Below are 22,085 nucleotides of genomic sequence, written 5' to 3'. Positions count from 1 at the left end.
AGGAGGCGTCCAAGAAGTGCTTTAAGTGGTTTGCATGGACCAGGTTGTGGGGAGCAGGGGGCCTGGCTCGGCTCTTTCATGCCATCCTTCCCCAAGTGACGTTCACCGCCTTGTCACCAGCAACGGGACATGTCCTGTCACACCCACTCCCTGAGGGAGCATGGGGACCCCAGCCCTCCCCGTGCCCATCCCCAGATGGGCCGTGGCCAAGCCTGTGCCACCGGCCCGGCCCTACGCGGCTCCTGATGTGCTCGCTCACGTGTGTGCGTGTCTGTGTGTACGTGCGTCTGTGTCCATTGCTATGTCGTGAAGCTGTGCCCGTCCTCCAGTCCAAACAAACGCATGGCCACCGAGGCCACAGTTATGCAACTTCCAGTGTGTGTTGTGACAGCGTCACTGCTTTTTAAACTCGGTAACTCTTTATTTTAGTAAAATGCCCCAAGAGTCCACAAAACTCCTGTTGGACTTGCAGAGTTGGACTTGCAGAGGTTTTATTTTTTTGGCCTTAGAATCTGCAGGAATTAGGAGGTACTGACCCCAGTGCAGCAGCCTTGGCCCTGGATTGCGTTTGCCTTAGCGGATATGTTTATACAGATGAATATAAAAAGGTCTTTTTCTTTTGGCCTATTGCTTTTTTTTTCTCTCTCTTCCCTTCTCACCAAAAAAGAAAAAGGAAAAAAAAAAAAAAGGCTACTTCTTCATTCGATGGTACGATTATTTTTTTTAACTAAAATAAGATAAAATTCTATATTCTTATGTGTGTGTGGTTCTTGTTGGGGTGGGAGAGGGGAGGGGCTGGGAAAGGAGCGGACAGGATGAGGTCACCTGGGTGCTGGGGCAGCACTGGCTCAGGTGGCTCCCATGTCATTTCAGAAGCAGGGAGAAGAGGGACTCTTCCTAATGGGAGGTTGAGTTTGATGCTCACCTGCTGTCACCAGGGGCTAGTCTAAGCTCTTTATACGTAACAGCTCATTTCATCTGCACAGCCAGCCCAGGAGGGGGCTGGGGGTGCTGTGTTATTCCCAGATAAGAACAGAGACACTCAGAAAGTCTCCCAGAGGCACACAGGCAAGCGGGGCAGCTCCAGGCTGCTCGGTCCGCAGCTCGTGCCCCTACCCATCCAGCCGCCCTGCCTGGCAAGTTCATTCAGAGGAGGACGTGCACCAGGGGTGGCACCGAGGCCACGGGGATTCTGGATTGAGGCACCCTAGAGCCCCCCAAGACTCTGCCACACTCAGAGATGCACCCCAAGCCTCCCCCGCAGACGGGTGGTTGGATGAAAGGCAAAGAGCCAGGTGGTCCCTGTGTAGCTTTGGACAGATCAGGCTCCCGCTGGGTCTTAGTCACCCCACATGTTCAATGAGAGGGTCTCAAAGTCTTCCCAACCCTTCGGTTTCCTGGTAGCGTGTCCCCCGTCTGTCAAGTGCAACCTGAGTTGGGGGTGCAGGAGTTTGAGATTAGGCTGGGCATCGCTGCCCCCGGGTGGACATGGGTGGTATGACAGCAGCCAGGATGCCCTCCACCTCTGGCTTCCTTACAGTCCCTGCTTGGAGAAGGCTGCGTCCTTGAAGTGTATTTCCTGAGAAAGGCCACTCCCACATGCCACCTGTGGCCTGAGATGCCACTATCATTAACACCACATTTTGGGTTAAGCGTCGCCCTTCAATTGCCTTCCCAAGGGCAGAGCATCAGAACCCCTGACATGCTAGCAAAAGGGTCTCAGAACTGAGGGACAGAGGATACTGACAGGGAAGGGCTAAAATTCAAGCCCCAGAGCCCCCGCCCAGCTGGCCCGGTGGTGGATGTGGGCCTCCAGCCCTCAGAATGTGAGGGACACAGGCCAGCGGTCCCACGCCAGGCCCTCCACCATCAGATCCAGCTGAGAGGGGCCCCAGCCTCGGCCCGCACAAGACCTCCCACTCCCAGCCCAGGCAGAGGGCACGGGAGGAATAAGGAGGCCTGGAGTGATTCAGGGACCAGGAATGGGAAGGGGAGCCAGCTCCTCAAACCCTGCCCATGTCCCGCGCTCTCAGTAAGCCCCCCGCCAAGTCCCGGTCCCCATCACCAAACCCCAAACCCCTCACTCAGCCCCCAAACCCTCTCTCAACACCCAGTACTTTCATCTGACTTTGAGGAGAAACACTGCCAGCCCCCAGGCCTGCCTCCTTAGTGGGTCCCACCCAAGATGTAACACTTGCCCCCCGAAAGTCCTGTCCCAGCAACTAAAAATTATGGGCCCCGGTCAGTGGCACCTGCCCTGTTTCTCAGGCTCTCACCAACAGCCTCCCCGCTTGACTCCCAACCTTGGCATTGCTTCTCCTGGCATTCCCTTCCCCTGAGCCCAGCCTCTGCCAAGTCACCCATGGTTATTTTTCCAGCACAGTCTGGCCCTGAATGGCTGGGGGACATTAAGTGCCCAGATCCTGGGAGGCCCTGCTCCAGGCCCTGGAATACACGAGCTTCAGCGGGATAAGGATGGGGGTGTCTGGCATCGTCACAGTCTCAAGTCCTCATGTTCGTTTTGGACATGGAATCTGCAGAGAAGCCACCCTTTCCCACCTGCCCCCTATTAAGCTCCCACCCAGAACTCACGTCTTCTCGTTTGGGGCTCCCAGCTCTTGGCCCAGAACACTCCAAGGAACACTTATCACCCAGCGAGGCAGGGAGGTCCAGCAGTGCTGAACAGGGTCTTATCCTCTCTGTGGCCCCAGCCCTAGCACAGCGCCTACGCACCGGAGCTGCTCAGCGAGTCTGGGAAGAATGAAGGAATGAAGGGCTTCTGTGTACCTGGTAAGTCAGTGCCTCACAGTCTGGGCAGGTAAGAGTCACAGCTTTAAGTTAACCCAACACCAAGCCCCCTGCCCTCCAATTACAGCAATCCACTCCCCCAGGGCGCCCTTCTGCAGTTATTCCCAAGTCCCCCTGGGGCTGCTTCTTCAATCTTGGTGGCCAGAAAATCAGGTCAGCCAGCCGAGTGTCACCCCCATAACTTTAGGCATTTGGAGCCCCTGGAGGGATGGCGTCCTCTGGCCGATGGCTCCCTGCACCAGGGCCAGGTCAGGAGGGGCTGGCACTAGCCGTGCGCACGCCCAGAGGCAGCTCCCACCTCTGCCCCAGTTGCTCCCAGTGACAGCACAGTTTTCTCCCTGGCTGCCCTAAAGGCATCTCCAGGGTCCAGAACAGGCACTCATCGTGATCCAAAGAACATTCCCCAATGTCTCTCTCAGCCATTCAGTTGTGCAGAACCTGACATGCGGAGGGGCCACAGCCAGGGCCAAATCGTCCATCAGTACGGTGGGCGCAGTGCCTGGAGCCCACAATAACTTTAAGGCCCACAGAAATGTTTTAGTTTCTCTTAAAATTGGCAGGAAAAAAATGAATAGAATCCAAACTGGATTATACTAGTCTTTATACCCACGCAGTCATAAAACATAAAATTCTTAATATTTTTTGGTGGAGGAAGGGGCCCACAAAGGCAAAAGGGCCCGGTGACAGTCCAGATTCAAGCTCTCTCATGAGAACCAGACGACCAACAACAATAATAATAACAGCCAACATTTACATAGTGCTTGCCCTATGCCAGGCACTCCTCACAATAACCCTATGAGGCTGGTACCACTTTTTAATCTCCATTCTATAGATGAGGATGTGGAAGCACAGAGAGGTTGAGTCACTAACGCAAGGTCACACAGCTAGGAAGTACTGGCTCTAGGTTTTCCGTCCTTTGGGAATATGGTCCAACACTAGGCAAAGCACTCAACATCCCATCTTCAGCCTCTGAAACAGACTAAGGTGACGTCAGTTTTCTCCAAGCACAATTGCTGATGCTGTCTTACATAAAGGACCTCAACTGGTAAACGTCTCAAAACAATGAAGTTCCCCTAAAGCTGATGCTGTCTGCACCTTCCAGAGCAGCCAGCAACCTCCCTCTCCAAAAAGGTCAGTTTCTCTGTGAACATTCCAAAAGAAAAAAAATGAACGACTTTTTATCTGGTACCTTACTACCTATGTGCCTGTGCACTTGTGGCTATTTCTATATCAGAGTACATTTTGAACGTGTGGCTCGGGGCTCTGAGAATGACTGTGTTTATAACAGACTGCTTTCTATGTAGGACACTGGTGTGTGTGTGTCTGTCTGCCTGTCCCTGTATGCTTGTATATCCATGGGCTTGTACACGTGACTGAGATGGGCGCCTAGACCTTGCTGTCTCTCTGTGTGTGTAAATCAGCAAACTCCCATCCACAGGAGCCCAGCTAATCATTTTCCCAAGTTGTTCAAGAGAAACTGAGGCCGCAGAAGTTGCCCAAGGTCCAGGGTCCAGCAAGTCACTGACTGCGACAGAAACCAGGAGTCTTGTCTCCTGCCCCCAGAACCCTGGCAACGCCCAATATCTCCCTAGCTCAGCCTGTCTCTCTTTACGATGTCAGTCCCCAGCCCAGGGTGACCCTTTGCAGAGTTTGGTGACCAACAGCTCTGGGTCTGAGGTGTGGTGGGCAGTAGTCACTGACCAGCCTCTAGAAGGCAACAGAATGTTCTCGCAGCGAGTCTGAGATCCCCCAGACACCCCAGTTCTGAGGCCTGAGGCCATCACCCCTACACACACTCCCTCACACTCCCTCTCTGCTGTTGCTTTTTCAGTCAAAACTTTATTGATTTTTAATATGACCGAAGTAACACACACTTGTTTTTAAAAAGGATTTAAGCTGTAAAAACGTGTGAGTTAAGAGTCCTCCTCTACCCCCAGCTCACCACCATGACCGGCAGGGTGTGTAGCGTTCTGCATTTCTTTATTAGGAAATAATTCCTAATGGGACCAGTGGGCCAAGCTCAGAAAACAACTTCCTAGGAGCACGAGAATGAGTCAAAAGAGGACAAAGGGGAGAAGTCGGGCCTCAGGACAAGTGGGTTAAACCAGATGGTCCGAGAGCCAGGCTGAGCCCAAACTGCTGGGGCTCTGGCTGGAACTTCTGGGCACACATCACAAATCCAGATCTGCACACGACCTTGACATCCAAGTCATGGAATTTTAGGACTGAAAGGAGCCTGAGAGTCCATCTGGTCCTACCTGCCCATTTTAGAGACGGGGAGACTGAAGACCTTGCTGGGAGACACCTGAGCTGGCTCCAGGTAGGAACTTAGCCCACGCCTCAGCCTCCATCCAAAGCCTGGGGAGGAGGTGCTGGAGAGCAGGGGGTACCCCAAGACCAGACAGTATTAGTTGAATAAGGGAGAAAGAAAAGGACAGGAAGCAACCAAAGAGCTATAAAGACAGAGAAGGAAGCGGTGCGTCACGGGAGTTTGCGGCCCCAGACTGACGTTAGAAGCGCTGACTTCAAATCTTGGGTCTGTTGTTGCCCAGCTGTGTGACCCCGGATTGCCCCCGACCCTCTGAGTCTCAGCTTCGTGAAGTTTAATGAGCGAACAAGAGTGTCTACCGCGTGGTGTTGGGAGAATTAAGTGACTGCAAGAGGTATTGGGCACGACACCCGGCACAATAAATGACAACTAAGAAAAATGAGTCAGGCCAAGCAGCGTGGCAGGGCCCCCCAAACCTGTAAACGTCAGATTTGCTCTGTCTCAGGATATTTGGGAAACTCCTGCCTCCACGCCAGCTCCATCTCCTGCGCAAATTAAACAGTAACCAGCCAAGGTCAGGGAAAGGGCCTTGACAGAACAGGTTCCTCCCAAGGGGTGGCTCAGCCTTGATGAGGTGGGCCCACCCTCCTCCTGCCTATAAGTGGGGAACTGGTCACCGCGATGGCCATTCGATCCCGGGCACTCACGACATGCTGGGCGTCAGCGTCTTCACAGTGCTCCTGGCCTACGGTAAGCTGTGGCTTGGGGACCAGCGGCAGCCAGCGGGCTGTGAGCTTGGGCTGGCCTCCCGGGGACAAGGCTGGGGTCAGGGACCCTCTGCTCTCCAGGGCTTCAGGAAAGGAGCTTTGGGGTCCCACGTGGGTTCAGCTACTACTGACCAGCTGTGTGTCAGATGAGCCACTTGCCTGCTTGGCGACTCTGCTTCCATAGCTGCAAAATAGGATTCATGTTCCTCACCCCAGGGTGAGGATGAGCCATGAGGTATGGAAAGCACCAGGGCCGCAGAAGGTGCCTCATCCCGGGTGACCCCGGGGGGCCTCAGGGCCTACCTTTCCCAGCATCGGCATCTCTCATTTGGGGATTCTTTGCTCCCCCCGCCATGCTGGTGACCTCCCAGATTGGGAATCCAGGAACTCGGCTCGAATGTCCCTCTCTCTTGGCGGGACCTGGACAAGCCATTTCCCCTCTCTAAAGCTCACTGGCTCTTCTGGCAAGTGAGAGCACTTGATTAAGAGTCCTCCAGCTAATAACAACGGTGATGATAACAATAGCTGCTCCTGTGTACCCCATGTTTGCTCTGTGTCGAGCACTGTGCTAAGCCCCTGATGTTCAGGAGCCAATTTGATCCTACAACAACCTTGAGAGGCGGGGTCTGTTAATATGCCCATTTTACAGATGAGGACCCCGAGGCTCAGTGATGCTCAATATCTTGGTATCTAAGATCACATGGCTGGTTAGTGGTAGAGCCAGAATTTGAGTCTGGGTCTTGCTCACTGCACAGCACTCGCTCTTCACTGTGCCACACAGCTCCCCAGCTCTGACAGTCTGGAATTCTGTAGATTCAGTGCTCGCACACCCACACTGTGCTGTGCCTGAAAAGGGACCGCAGGGTAAGGTTGAAGGACACAGGTGTACCTGGGCACTCACACACAAGCCAGCCACTTTGGGTTTCCTTCAATGATTCGACATTCACTCTATACCAGGTCTTTTGCTCAATTCTTTACCTGCGTCATCTAATTTTTCTTAGTTGTCATTTATTTATGTCATGTTTTTTAAATTCTCAGGACGAACTTACCAGGTTAGCGCTAGTCTTCCCGTTTCACAGAAAGGGAAGTTGAGGCCCAGCAAACTCGATGGCTTCCCCAAAGCCATGCAGGAAAAGTCAAACCCATGTCTGCCCAGCCCCCAAATGTGCGCTCTTTCCACCTGCCCCTTCCCCAAAGCGATGCCAGCCTGGCTCACCTGTGCTCTTCCTCTCCTGTATCCCCAGCCTCCAGCTGCGGGGTCCCCATCTTCCGGCCCAACCTATCAGCCCGGGTGGTGGGCGGAGACAACGCCGTTCCCCACAGCTGGCCCTGGCAGGTAAGCGCACTGAAGCAGGTGGGGAAGGCGAGGTGGAGGTGGGTGGGGAGCAGGTCCCTGGGTGCTGACACGTGGTCCTTCCCCATCCTCCCCCAGATCTCCCTCCAGTACCTCAAGAATGGCGTGTGGAGGCACACCTGCGGTGGCACCTTGATCACCCCCAGTCACGTCCTCACAGCTGCCCACTGCATCAGGTGAACGGGATGCTGCCCAGACACCCCACCCTCGCCCGGGGACAGGAGCCTGATAAGCTGCTTTTCTTGAGCACACACTCCAGACACTGGGCTGAATAAGCTACTCCCATCCAGTAACTCAGTTGTTAATTTATTCAGTCCACAAGTATTTACTGTGCGCCTACTATACGCCAGGGAACACGGCAGTGAGGACACAGTCTGTGCTCTCAGGGAGCTTATATTCTAGTGGAAGACAGAGTGACAGACCATTCAACAATATATAACAAAGCAAGTGGCAATGAAGAAAAATAAAGCAGAAAGAGAATAAAAAGTATGAGGAGTTCTATTTTAAATGACATGGCCGGGGGAAGATCTCTCTTGAAAGGAGTTGTTTGAGCAAAGACCTGAAGGAAATAAGGGAAGACGTCATTGGTCTGGGGGTAAGGTGTTCCAGGTGGAGGGAACAGCTGATGCAAAGGCCCGGAGGAGGGAGCCCACTTGGTAGGTTTGAGAAATAAAGCGGAAGCCGGTGTGGCGGGGCATTTTGTGTGAGAGGAGAGGAAGAGGCGGTTAGAGAGGAATGCAGGAGAGAGAATGCAGGCCAGCAGCATGTGGACTAGCTCATCTTCACAGCAGCCCTGGCAGGTGAGTTCCAAGATTATCTCCACCTTCCAGGTGAGAGAACTGAAGCCGAGCCTACCCACCTAGCAGTCAAAGTGGACTTGACTCCAAGACCAGGGTCCTTATCCCGTGCCCTGGGAAGGGTCAATGGGATGAACACTCCCTTCCCCCGAACAAGTCCCACGGTGGCCCCAAAGCTGGGTCACTAAAGACCCAACGTCCCCCTCTACCCCACCGGCCAGTGGGGACAGGAGGCCACCCTGACCCGGTCCCCTTGCTCTGTCCAGCAATACCCTGACTTACCGCGTGGCCCTGGGGAAGAACAACCTGAAGGTGGAGAATGAGGAAGGCTCCGTGTTCATGGGCGTGGACACCATCTTTGTCCACGAGAAGTGGAGCTCCTTCCTAATTCGGTGAGTGCCCAGCTGGCCATCCCTCAGCCCCCTAGGAGCAGCTCAGAAGAAGGAGGCGTCCCTGAGATGCGGCCGGAGCCTGTCCCTGGACCCCATCCTTAGCCTGAACAGCCAACAGATGATGACTTTACGCAAAATGGCAAAATGCTAAGTGGAGGTGGACACCCCTCCAATACCCATCACTGGCCAAGGGTCTCTGGAAAGTACACAGGGAATAAGGATCCTGAGGCTCCCCCAGTATATTACCTGAAGTCTCTCAGCCCGAGGATGAGCCAGCACTCACCTTTACTGATGCATGCTCGCATTGTAATAAGCAGCTTACATGCCATCTCTTATTTAATCCTCACAACAGCCCTAGACAAGGAACCGAGGATCAGAGAGGTTAAGGAATGTGTCCCAGGTCACACAGCCCAGTACATGGCAGAACTAGAAATCAAACCAGGCTCTCTCTAGGGTTGTCCATTTTCATTCTGGCGACACGAAAACATTAAAAATTGCATCCGCAAGTGTTTTTATCGTTATAATTTCCAATTTGCTTAGCTGAATTTCAGTTGATACATAACCTTGCAGTGGTTCAGAAGGCTTCTGCTCTTGTCTCCCCTCTGTTAAGCCTTTCATGATGTGAAGACACAAGGTGGCGCGGGGTGGGGGGGAAGGGGAAGAAGCTACACCTACAGGAGCGGGTGATGGGGTTAGAAGGCAGATCATTGGTCCTCCGGCATCTCTGTCTGCCAGTAAGAAGCTGGAGGTCCAGGATATTTATGGAGGACCCCTGCTCACCCTTGGCCCGACTCCCAACTCACAGCCTGGGCCTCTTAGCATTGGCTTGGGGGAGCAGGCCCTCCTGCCATTCACCACCTCCACTTTGGATTCCAGCAATGACATTGCCCTTATCAAACTGGCGGAGCCCGTGGAACTGAGTGACACCATCCAGCCAGCCTGCCTGCCAGAGGAGGGTTCCTTGCTGCCTCAGGACTACCCCTGCTACGTCACTGGCTGGGGCCGTCTCTGGAGTGAGTATAGCCCCTGGCCAAACACGAGTGTCTTATTGGAGGAAGCAGCTCCCGTGATAAGCACACCACCCACATTTGCCCACCACTTTCCTTTTTGCCTTAACATCTTCACATCTTTTTTAATTTTGTAATAATGGTTAATATTTATTAAGCATATACCATGTGGCAGACACTCTAACAAGTGCATATAAAGGGTGTTATAAGGATTAAATGGACTAGAATTTGTCAAGGGCTTAGAACAGGGCTAGGCACATACTAAGTGTCATGTCAGTGACTAGTAAATAAATGAAACTAACCATCTTGGGGTGGGGATTAGATCTTATGACCTTATGTTATACCACACGCCCAAGTAAATTCCAACTGAATTAAAAGGTTAAATGCAAATAAATGAAACTACAGAATACTTAGATGAAAATGCAGATCCTCTACAATTTGGAAAGTTTGGAGGTGAGAAAGACCTTTCAGTGTGTGACACCAAAGGCAGAGAACTACAGGGAAACCATTGGCAATTAAAACCCCAGAACCCAAATTAAAGATAACTCAGTGGTTATTTCTTAAGGGTTTTCTATGGGTTGGTTCTGCCTTCCCTGCCCTTAGAGGGGTCTCTAACCCAAACAGTTCAGGACCATTGGCTCAGAGTCTCGCCTCTCAATTAAGGGCCTGTGTGTGGGTCCCTCAAAGTCTCTCCAGAACTCGCCCGGTCATGGCCCAGCCCCATCAAGCCCTCTGTTCCCTGAAGGCCTGGGCCTGGGCTGGCGCTGAGGCTGCCTGGGCTGACCGCCCGGTCACCACCCATTCTCTCTCCAGCCAACGGCCCCATCGCTGACGAGCTGCAGCAGGGCCTGCAGCCCGTGGTGGATCACGCCACGTGCTCCCAGAAAGACTGGTGGGGCAACAATGTGAAGAACACCATGGTCTGCGCCGGGGGTGATGGTGTCATCTCAGCCTGCAACGTAAGTGTCGAGGCGCTGCCCCACGTCGCTACTGCAGGTGGCCAGATGGGAGGGGGCAGTGAGGAGGGCAAAGGAGTGAGAAGTGGGGAGACGCCACACCCTCTCCCTGGGGGGAGACTGAGTCCCAGCTGGGCCTAAGAGGCTCAGGAGAAACTTGTCACTGTCCCCCTTCCCCTCCCCCACCAGCACTGTGGCCAGAGCATGAAAGTTGAATGTGAGTCTGAGTCCGAGTCCCAGCCCCCCACTTCATAGCTGTGTAACCTTGGGCAGGCTGTTTGATTTATCTGAACCTCAGTTTTCCCATGCATAAAATGGAGCGGTAGTAAGCACAGGGCTGCTATGAGGACTAAGTGAGTCTAACACAGGTAGAAGAGACTTCGGTCAAGTCCGGGCACACGTTCCTTCACACCATCAGCTCCGCTGGTCCAGGGAGACAGAAGACTCAGGGAATCTGACACAGAACGAAGAAACATCTAGGACAATCGGGGACTGTCCCGTTTTCAAACACATGAGCCTCTCCCCACTTCCATTTTCCTCCCTTTCCCGGGTCTTCTACATGGCTCCCAGCATGCTCATCCCTCTGGGCAGCTCAGAGTCTTAGGCGCGGTGACCTGAACAGCTAGGGAGACCAAGGCACAGAGAGGGTTCTCAGCATCTCAAGATCACACAGCAAAGCAAGACCTAGTCTGACACCCCAGGGCCCCCCAGAATAAGGCCAAGTTACCCACAAACCACATTTTCTCTGCCTCCCTCACGTTGGACACGCTGAGGCCAAAACAGGGGCAACCCATATGCCCCGGCCTGACCCTCGCCTGCTTCCCGAGCCTCCCTCTGACGCCCGCCCCGTCTGGCGCAGGGGGACTCGGGCGGCCCATTGAACTGCCAGGCCAAGGATGGCTCTTGGGAGTTGCGGGGCATCGTCAGCTTCGGCTCCGGGCTGAGCTGCAACACCCTCAAGAAGCCCACGGTCTTCACCCGCGTGTCCGCCTACAACAGCTGGATCAACGAGGTGGGTGCGCCTCCCCTGCCCCCTCCTCTCCACCCACCCCTCACCCTCCCTCGCCTTTCCTTCACTGACTCCCCTACTCACTCTTTCACTCACTCCATTTACTCACTCACTCCTTCAAGAAGTTTTGATCGCGTGCTTATTGCAGGCAGCCTTGAGTCAGGGGCAGTGAAGCAAACGGCCATTCACTTCCCCACCCTTTCATCCATCAGCAAATACTTCTGTCCCAAGCCCAGGCTCCCCACCAGTGCTCCCAAATGTGAAGCGTGGCCCCAGCACAGGAGAGGGGGCAGCATGGATGGCCGTCTATATTTTGAGGGTGCGGGGACAGAGAGTCACCCTGGGCTGGGGCCTTCCACCCTGGGAGCAGGAGGTATCCTGAGCTCACCTGCACAGTGGTCGGAAGTGCCCGAGAGGGCCAGACCCCTCGGGCAGAGGCAAACCTGTCTTGTCAAGGCCCGGGGCTGCCGGCCATGTTCCTACCCTCCTGGCAGAGCCTCACACCCCGCAGAGTCCCTTACTCTGTTCTCTGCTTCTCCAGAAACTACAGCTGTGATTCATCCCTGGGAACCAAGGCCGCAAATCCCGGCAACCACAATAAACCTTCTTTCCCCTCAAGCGACCTGTGTTCTAGATTTGCACGTCCCCTGCGGGTTCCCGGGCTCTCTAGGGGCTGCCCGATTCCATACCAGGGGTGCAATGAGAGATCCCCCTCAGCCAGCCTGGTTAGGCCTTGGAAGGAGCTGCTGGGGATGCTGGTGGAGGGGGCACCCCCAGGAAGCCACCTGGTGCCTGAGGGAATATGAGTTAAGGACACACCAGACACCTGCCCCATCCCCGCACATCTCATAAGCCGTGAACCACCGGGCCCTGATCAGACCGCAATGGCTTCCACACATAGTCACAGCAGGTCAGAGGTGGGAAAGCTTGCACTGCACTAGACAGGCAGGGCAGCTCAGGCCCAGAGAAGGAAAGAGCTGGGCCAGATCACAGGAGCAGACGTCCAGTGGTGCACAGGCAAGAGGCTCAGGGCAGGGCCCTCTAGTCCTGAGGCCGACTGGAGGGCAAGGGGTCCAGAAAAGAGAGGGACCCAGTGTCCAGTGAGGTACATCCAAGCGGGACCCCCGACCCCTGACCATAGGGTCTCTGGTCCAGGGCGCTCCTGGGGATGTGCTGCTCTATGGAGGGAGGTACCCCCAACCCGGCCGCTGAAGTCCTCCTAGGAAAGCCATCAACTATGGCTGCCTCTGGTTGGTCCATGAGTTGTCCAGTTTCCCCATCAGACTTTGGTTCCTGGAGATGGGGACCGTGGCCTCCCACGATGTCCAGCTCATTCTCAAAAAATACTTTATTTTCTCAACCAGCAATGGGGTCTACAAGGAGCCCAGCACCAGCTCAGCCGTAGGAATCTAGGGATGGTCCAGACAAGATTCCTGCTCTGCAGGAGACAGACCCATGAACAGATCACTGAGTTCCCTGGTGTAAGTGTGAAGGTAGGAATACAGTCCAGGAGCATGGCGAAGGGACACTTAAACCAGTGAGAGTAGGCAGGAAGAGTCCAGGATGGCTTCCTAGAGGTGGTGATGCCCAGTGTAATGTATTCTTTACATTTGAGCAGAAGGTACCAAAATACAGAAGATGCTGCTGGTTGCTTGACCCAAACTTCATTCCCAGCCTCCTCTTTTTGTAGTTGTCTCTATACTGGAGGCTAAAAATGCTAACTTCTTGCTGTCCCCAGGTCCCTTGCAGTTATAATATCAAAGTGATAGCTAACACTTACTGAACACTTACTCTGTGCCAGGCACCGTTCTACAGGTTTTACGTGTATTACCTCACTTAATCTCCAAAACAATCCTAAGACGTAGGTTATTAACATCATCCCCATTTCACAAATGAGAAAACTGAGGCTAGAGATGGTTAGTGACTTCCCAAGGTGATTTACCTGGGAGGTGATGGAGCTGGGATCCAGACTTTGTTAATCTGGCCCCAGAGCCCATGCTTTTGACCACCATGCTCTACTGCCCTGTGATGAATATGGATATGATGCCTGGAACTAAGGCAGCCTTCTTGTGGCGAAGAGAATTACAGAGACATGAGCTCAGACATCATCAAGCTGCAGATCTGATGCCAGCAACCGTTCTCTGAATGTCTAATTATGTAAAAACTAAATAAACCTGCATTTGTTTTAACCACTGTAGTCCAGTTTTCAGTTACTTGCAGCTCAGCACAGTCCTAAGTGATACCCTGGGGGATAACATAAGGGGTCACTTTCCTGACTGAGGGAAGGCCATAAGCAAAGTCATGGTAACTGCTTGGAAGAATCTCCAAGCAGAAGGTATTGCTAGAGCATAAGGCACAGGGCAGGGATTGGGTGACCAGTGGTCCTGGCACTGAGTAGTTTTCTAGGAAGTGGTACTTTCAGTGCTGTCCCAGGCAAACTGGGATGGTCAGTCACCCTAACGGGGAGGGGCAAGAGATGTGGCTAGAGAGTGAGAAAGGCCCTTCCTGGAAGGACTTGTAGCCATGGTAGAGGGTCGTTGGGACTTTATTCTGAGGGCAATAGGGAGCCGTAGAGTGGTTTTAGATAGAGAAGTGATCTCTGTGGTCAGATGTACACACTAAAGCATTCATCTGACAGCTATATGGAGGGTGATTTGGAGCAGGCAAGAATGGAGGCAGGGAGGCCAGTGAGGAGGCTGCTGCAATGTTCTAGGCCAGAATTAATGGGGCCCCAACCATCAAGCTGCAGATGGAAAGGAGAGATAGGTTCAGTAATTCAGTAATAATTCAGTAATTAGTTAAGAGGCATATGTATAGTGTTGGACAGCAGCATCCCCCCCAGTGCCAAATCTATATAAATTTGGGGAACGTGATTGGATGATCAAAGCTACTTTTTATTAGCTAATAAATGGTAAAACATAAGCCACAGTTCTCTCTGTTCAACAAGAGTGTAAAATTCTCAGATTCAGGGACAAGACCCACTGTTACATACAAGGGTCAATGCCTATCTGTGGTAGACAAAATACTAGCCCTCCAAAGACGTCCATGCCATAGATCCCAGAACATATGAATGCATTACCTTACGTGGCAAAAGGGATTTTGCAGGTGTGATTAATTGAAGGACCCTGGGATGGGGTGATTAGCCTGGATTATCCAGACGGGCTCAGTGGAATCACAAGAGTCCTTTTTTTTTTTTTTACATCTTTATTGGAGTATAATTTCTTTACAATGGTGTGTTGGTTTCTGCTTTATAACAAAGTGAATCAGTTATACATATACATATGTTCCCGTATCTCTTCCCTCTTGCGTCTCCCGCCCTCCCACCCCTCCAGGCGGTCACAAAGCACCGAGCTGATCTCCCTGTGCTATGCGGCTGCTTCCCACTAGCTATCTACCTTACGTTTGGTAGTGTATATATGTCCATGCCTCTCTCTCGCTTTGTCACAGCTTACCCTTCCCCCTCCCCATATCCTCAAGTCCATTCTCTAGTAGGTCTGTGTTTTTATTCCCATCTTACCCCTAGGTTCTTCATGACATTTTTTTTCTTAAATTCCATATATATGTGTTAGCATACAATATTTGTCTTTCTCTTTCTGACTTACTTCACTCTGTATGACAGACTCTAGGTCTATCCACCTCATTACAAATAGCTCAATTTCGTTTCTTTTTATGGCTGAGTAATTAGATCACTCCCTAACACCATACACAAAAATAAGCTCAAAGTGGATTAAAGACATAAATGTAAGGCCAGAAACTATCAAACTCTTAGAGGAAAACATAGGCAGAACACTCTATGACATAAATCACAGCAAGATCCTTTTTGACCCACCTCCTAGAGAAATGGAAATAAAAACAAAAATAAACAAATGGGACCTAATGAAACTGCAAAGATTTTGCACAGCAAAGGAAACCATAAACAAGACCAAAAGACAACCCTCAGAATGGGAGAAAATATTGGCAAATGAAGCAACTGACAAAGGATTAATCTCCAAAATTTACAAGCAGCTCATGCAGCTCAATAACAAAAAGCAAACAACCCAATCCAAAAATGGGCAGAAGACCTAAATAGACATTTCTCCAAAGAAGATATACAGACTGCCAACAAACACATGAAAGAATGCTCAACATCATTAATCATTAGAGAAATGCAAATCAAAACTACAATGAGATATCATCTCACACCAGTCAGAATGGCCATCATCAAAAAATCTAGAAACAATAAATGCTGGAGAGGGTGTGGAGAAAAGGGAACACTCTTGCACTGCTGGTGGGAATGTGAATTGGTACAGCCACTATGGAGAACAGTATGGAGGTTCCTTAAAAAACTACAAATAGAACTACCATATGACCCAGCAATCCCACTACTGGGCATATATCCTGAGAAAACCATAATTCAAAGAGTCATGTACCAAAATGTTCATTGCAGCTCTATTTACAATAGCCCGGAGATGGAAACAACCTAAGTGTCCATCATCGGATGAATGGATAAAGATGTGGCACATATATACAATGGAATATTACTCAGCCATAAAAAGAAACAAGAGTACTTTTAAGAGGGATTAGTCACAAGGAGATATGAGGACAGAAGCAGGGGGTCAGAGTCAGAGGGAGATCTGAAGATGCGATGCTGCTGACTTTGTAGATGGAGGGAGGGGCCACAAGCCAAGGAATGCAGGCAGCCTCTAGACGCTGGAAAAGGCAAGGGAAGGGATTCTCCCCTAGAGTCTCCAGAAGAAACCAGCCCTGCTTTAGCCCAGTGACACCGATTGTGGACTTGTGACCTCCAGAGCTGTAAAAACGTACACTTTTATGTTTTCAGCACCTTATTTGTGGTAATTTGTTAAAGCAGCATAGGAGTTAAATACACCATCACTCCTCCCTTCCAGCAAATCTAAAGTACTAGGTGGGGAGTGTAAGAGGGTGGCAAGGGAAGGGTCAGGAAGGACTCCCTGGGATCTGGCTGGGATGAGAGCAAGGATCTGTAGACTTTGTCCAAGAGGTCACAAACCAGTGGTTGGGAGCCAGGGAGAGTGGGCACTTAGGCAGTGACCCTCCACCTCCACCTTCTGCCTTGGCAGGAGTTCCCCTGGCCTGGGGGCATGAGAGCCCTCATGCCAGTGACCCACTAGAGTGCCATTGTGTGTCTAATGCAGGCACCGTGGCTAGTGTGTACTGAGCACTTGGTAATCTGTGTGCCAGGTACCATCCAAGGGCTTTATATACTCAATCTCATTTAATAATCCTGGCAACCCCGATTATCATCCCCCTTTGCAGATGAGGAACCTGAGACTCAGAGGGGTTTAAGAACTCACCCAAGGGGCTTCCCTGGTGGCGCAGTCGTTGAGAGTCCACCTGCCAATGCAGGGGACACAGGTTCGTGCCCCGGTCTGGGAAGATCCCACATGCTGCGGAGCAGCTGGGCCCGTGAGCCATGGCTGCTGAGCCTGTGCGTCCGGAGCCTGTGCTCTGCAACAGGAGAGGCCACAACAGTGAGAGGCCCATGTACCGCAAAAAAAAAAAAAAAAAAAAAACTCACCCAATAACAATTTGATACCTATCTCTGAGTTCTTTTACAGGAAATAAGGCCCCCACCCAGGTGAAGGACAGTAACTTCAGGCTGAGCCCAAGCACGTGGTCAGAGCCAGAAGGCTCATGACGGAGATTCCTGGAACAGCACCCTGTCACCTGACCACCAACCAATCAGAGGAATGTTACACACCTTGGAGCCCTCCCGGCAAATTTTGCCTATAAAAACTCTTCCCGAAAACCTTTGGAGAGTTCAGGCTTTTTGAGCATGAGCTGCCCATTCTCCTTGCTTGGCCCTGCAATAAACCATTCTCTGTTCAAAAACCAAACCAAACAAAACAAAAAGAAACCCTCACCCAAGATTGCACAGCTAGTAATGGGGCACCAGGACTTAAACCCAGGTAGTCTGACTCCAGAGCCTGTGTGACTAACAACCATGTTATTCTGCCATTAATCCCGAAATCTCAAGGCCCCCCTCACACACTGATTCCTCTAGTGGCCCTGCCAGGAAAGGGTGGAGGCTGTACATGTGCTGACAAGCTTGAGCGAAGCTGGCAATGAGCCCACGTAGACAGAAACCTAAGAGGAGAATTGTTGCTCAAAGACGTTCACAAAGGCTTTTACCCACTGTATCAGCTACTTCCAGCATAATTAATAATGTTGAGCAAAAACCAACCACAGATGCTCAGTGGAATCCAATGACAAGTATTTATTGCTCACACGCCTGGGGTCAGTTGGGGTCAGTTAGGTGGCCCTGCTGATTTTGGCTGGAATCACTCATATGTCTAGGGGTCAAGCCTGGGTCTGGCTGGGACAGCTCAGCTCCACAGGGCTCTCATCCTCCTCCCAGGAGGCCACCGCAAAGTTACATAACAAAAGGCATGGATACAGGGAGGGGTGAAGGATCAGAGCCATCCTGGCAATCTCACACACACACACACACACACACACACACACACACACACACACCCGTTATCTTGGACACAAATTAATAGCATAAACTATGGCAGGGCAGAAGGGAAGGCGGTCACTATGCTGGAGCTCTGAACTCTGCCACTGATAGGCAATGACAGCAGCTGAGTCACTTAACCTCTCAGAGACTCAGTTTTCTCATCTGTAAAATGGGCACCTCCCCTCCATCCCTCCCTCCTTCCCTTTGGGAGCCAACAAAATAACAGGGGCTTGTGATCGGAGGCATCATTACTGCTACTGACCTCACACCTGGACCCCTATTAGGAGATCCTCCCTCTCCCTTTTATTCCTAAGGAGAGGGAGCTTCATTCCCAGCAGGCCGTGGGGGTCAGTCCTCTGAAGCTCACTCTCATCAGGTGGGGGGCACCTATCTGCAAAGCTTCACAAGATGATGGCCTGGGGAGCAGGTAATGACAGAGAATAAACACAGAGCATCTTCCCAAAGCACTGATTTCCTATGAAGATTGTGTGGGAAGAAAAAAATGCACATTAAAATAAACCCAGCTGTGCTATGAAATAAGCTGCAAAATTCAGATCAAGCTTTCAGGATGAAGAATGAGACTCCGGAGACATTTTGCTCTTGTGGTGACTGCTACATGCTAGACCCCACATCATTAATCTACTGAAAACCGGAGCCTGCGAACCAAATCTATTTTTTAAATAAAGCTTTATTGGAAAACAGCTATGCCTATCGGGCTGCTTTTGCACTGTAACAGCAAGGTTGAGTAGTTGCAACAGAGACCGTATGGCCCGCAATTCTAAACTATTTATTATCTGGTCCTTTACAGAAACAATTTGCCAACTCCTGATCTCCTAGGATTCTTTGATGGAAAAGTTGGAAGAATTCTGTGCTATTCTGATACCTGAGGCCTACAGGTCTAAGGCTTGAAGAGGGAACATTTTATTGCACATTTATGATTCTCAGTGTTTTAAGTGAATAAACAGTTGCTTAATTCTAACAACAATCCTAAGAGATAGATGGGATTGTTACTGTTGCATTTGGTAGGTGAAGAAATTGAGGTAAAGAGATGAAACTTGTTCTAGCCCAGGTCACCTCAAATGTTAACGTGCAGAAGAATCACCTAGGTATCTTGTTAAACTGCAGATGCTGAATCAGTAGGCCTGGGTGGGAGAGTCTGCATTTCTTTTATATTTATATATACACACACATATATATATTTGCCTGCCCCGGGTCTTAGCTGCAGCATACGGGATCTTCGTTGTGGCATGCGGGCTCTTAGTTGCGGCATGTGGGATCTAGTTCCCTGACCAGGAATGGAACCCCGGCCCCCTGCACTGGGAGCGCAGAGTCTTAACAACTGGACCACAGGGAAGTCCTGAGTCTGCATTTCTTTTTTTTTTTTTTAAGATTTTTTTTGATGTGGACCATTTTTAAAGTCTTTATTGAATTTCTTACAATACTGCTTCTGTTTTATGTTTTTTGGTCGCAAGTCATGTGGGATCTTAGCTCCCCAACCAGGGATCAAACCCACAGCCCCTGCATTGGAAGGCGAAGTCTTAGCCACTGGACCTCCAGGGAAGTCCCCCCGAGTCTCCATTTCTAACCAGATCCTAAACTAGGCTGGTCCAGACCACTCTGTGAGTAGCGACGAACCAGACCAGAGTCCCTACCAGGAGGCACAGGGGTGCAAACCCAAGCCTCTAACCACAGAGCATATGGCGTCTCAGAGGAACCCTTATGAATGAGTCATACGCCCCGTGAGAAATTCGCATCTGCATCTCCCTGGCCCCGCTGAGACCTCAAAGACCCAGCCGAGGCTAGAACTTTACAGATTGCCTTGTTGTCCCACAACAGATCAATGGGGGACTGAGCCCCAAAGGGGGAAGTGGGCTGTAAAACCCACTCTCTCTCCCAGCCTCCGTTCCCCCTCCAGAAGCCTCCATTGTTATTTGGTGCTGTCCCTCCCCCGCACCTCCATCAGGAGCCTGGAGCCCAGATCTAGAGGTGGGACTTGTGCTCCACGCCTGGCCAATCCACCCTAGCAGCCCCTCCTCCACCACAACAATTGGTTCAGGTATGGGCATGCGACCTGAGGCGGATCCAATCAGAGAGAGTTGCAGGACTTCTGCGGGAACTACCAGGAAGCTCTCACTCATTCCCTGATGTGTTTGAGGATGAGGGATGCGAGGCTAGAACAGCAAAATGGGGGAAAGAGGAAGAGGGGATGGTTTTGCTCTCCAGGGTACATTCGGCAATGTGTAGAGACATTTCTGGTTGTCACAACTTAAGGGAGGAGGGCAGGGACTACTGGCATCTAGTGGGCGGGGACCAGGATTGCTGCTAAGTACCCTACAATGCACAGGAGGGCTCTCATAGCAAAGAACCATCACCCAAAGGTCAACAGTGCCATGGTTGAGAAACCCTGGGTCAGGGATTCTGTAGCCCTCGTGTCCCCATAGGACCACCTGGAGCTCCTACAGGCCAGTTAATGGAGCCTGAGAGTGGACGCTCACAGTGGAAAGCAGAGCCAGAAGATGGAGAGAAGTCGAGTCCTAGGGACATCACCAGAGCCCTGGATCCAGCTGTGCCTGAAGTGAGCCCTGCTCCTGGACTTTTCCATCTTGTGTCCCAATGAATGACTCTTTGGCTTAATTAAGCCTGTTTGATGAAGTTTTCTGTCATTTTCAAACCCTCCCAGCAATATGGTGAAATAGGCCAGGCATATGTTCCTCTCACTGTTTCATTCATGGGCAGCCCCAGGCCAGAGGACCTGTGTGATCACACAGCAAGCCCATGGCATGCACAAAACTGGTATTTGTCCAGTGACCTCATACAGGGAAAATCTTATAGTAAAACAAACACAGATACGTGAAACAGAATGGCATAGTCACATTAATTCAAGATAAAATAGGAAACTTAAGAAATAGTTTGTTGTTGTAGTGACTGCTACAGATTGTAAACAAGAGCCCACACTGTTAAAGGAGTTAGGGAATGCAGTTGGGACTAGAGCCCAGATATTCTGACGTCTAATGCAACGGGATTCTGTACCCCAGCCTCCTTCACCTTCCTCACGATCCTGGGGAGATTACAAAATTTTCTCACACCCATTTTCTCACCCATACAATGATCCTGCAATCAGGCCTGGATTGTTATTTAAGAAACTCGGGCCCAGGAGAGAAGTGACTTGTCCCTCCAAGCTATAATGCTCAGATCTGACTCAGTGAGGGCTTGAACTCAGATCTTAACAGATGGAGTCCACTTTCTGCTCTGCTTTTCTAGCTGGGCAAAAGGTAGAATCTGTGGTCACAGAGCAGGACTGTCTCACCAGAGCCTGGCCTGCCTGGCACCGTGCTCAGACCACAAGCAATAAGAGTGAAGGTTTAAGGCAGAACGAGAACATCCATCAGGAACCCTCGCTCATTTTCTCCACCCTTCTCCCCCCCCCCCCCACCCCCCCCAAAAAAAAGGGGCTTATTGCAGTGCTAGGAGGTCATTCGGAAGGCCACCTTCAGCGGCATCAAGTAAAAGGGCTTGGAAATCAGACCAACCTATGTTGGAATCCCCATTCTGCTGCTTAGAAGCTGTGTGTTCTTGGGTAAGTCACTTTACCTCTCTGAACCTCAGCTTCCTCCCTTGAAATATGAGACCCTTGTGCAAGGTTTTGTAAGGCTTAGATTAGGTAAGACATCTGAGTGCATCTGATGTATATGTTTGGTGAGTGTCAGCCTCCCTTTCTAAGAAGTTCCTGCTCTGACCCCACTTGGCAGATGAAGTTACTGGAGAAGTACAAACTGTTGTCGTCTTAGGAGCAGATGATAGATACAGCCCTCCTCGGCCAGCACTCCCTCCTCACTGTTGCTGGGACTGCCAAACCCTACCTGTGTGGGTCTGTTTTGTGCTTCTCCTAGGTAAGCACGTTCATGTTTTTCAAATCCTCACCACATTGTTGCAAAACAGACTGGGCACACGTTTCTCTGCCTGGTTCACAGAAGGGCAGGCCCCAGGCCTAGAGACTTCCATGGCTTGTCCAGGGTCACACAGCAAGCCATAGCATGGCCTAGAACAGGCTTCCTCAACCTCGGCACCACTGACGTTCAGGGTGGGATAATTCCTTGTTATGACGGGCTGCCGGGGGCCTTATAGGATGTTTAATATCATCTCTAGACTCTCCCCACTACATACCAGTAATACCCCATCCCCAGCCAAAAATGTCTCTGGACATTGCCGAATGTCCCCTTGGTAGGCAATACCAGCTCCATTGAGAAC

At 51.2% G+C, this 22,085-nt stretch overlaps 1 protein-coding gene across 1 annotated transcript; it reads left to right on the top strand.

Annotated features, from left to right (window-relative positions):
- The first annotated feature begins 5,776 nt into the window (after window positions 1–5,776).
- Window positions 5,777–11,977, top strand: LOC113622431 (chymotrypsin-C). Its single transcript, XM_027110724.1, has 8 exons — window positions 5,777–5,827; window positions 7,089–7,180; window positions 7,277–7,374; window positions 8,262–8,387; window positions 9,264–9,400; window positions 10,208–10,353; window positions 11,210–11,362; window positions 11,901–11,977. The coding sequence occupies exons 1-8, from the start codon at window positions 5,788–5,790 to the stop codon at window positions 11,913–11,915; spliced, it is 807 nt and encodes a 268-aa protein (XP_026966525.1). The 5' UTR covers window positions 5,777–5,787; the 3' UTR covers window positions 11,916–11,977.
- Window positions 11,978–22,085: the final 10,108 nt, after the last annotated feature.

Source organism: Aethalodelphis obliquidens, unplaced genomic scaffold (genome assembly GCF_003676395.1).
Source record: "Aethalodelphis obliquidens isolate GAN/ISIS:26980383/991018 unplaced genomic scaffold, ASM367639v1 scaffold9, whole genome shotgun sequence".
NCBI classification, from domain to species: Eukaryota; Metazoa; Chordata; class Mammalia; order Artiodactyla; family Delphinidae; genus Aethalodelphis; species Aethalodelphis obliquidens.
This window is presented reverse-complemented; position numbering and strand designations above follow the sequence as displayed.

Coding starts and splice junctions, on each gene's coding strand:
- LOC113622431 (XM_027110724.1), top strand. CDS start 5,788: ATGCTGGGCGTCAGCGTCTTCACAGTGCTCCTGGCCTACG. Junction 7,375..8,261: donor ACAGCTGCCCACTGCATCAG/GTGAACGGGATG, acceptor TGCTCTGTCCAG/CAATACCCTGACTTACCGCG. Junction 8,388..9,263: donor TGGAGCTCCTTCCTAATTCG/GTGAGTGCCCAG, acceptor TTTGGATTCCAG/CAATGACATTGCCCTTATCA.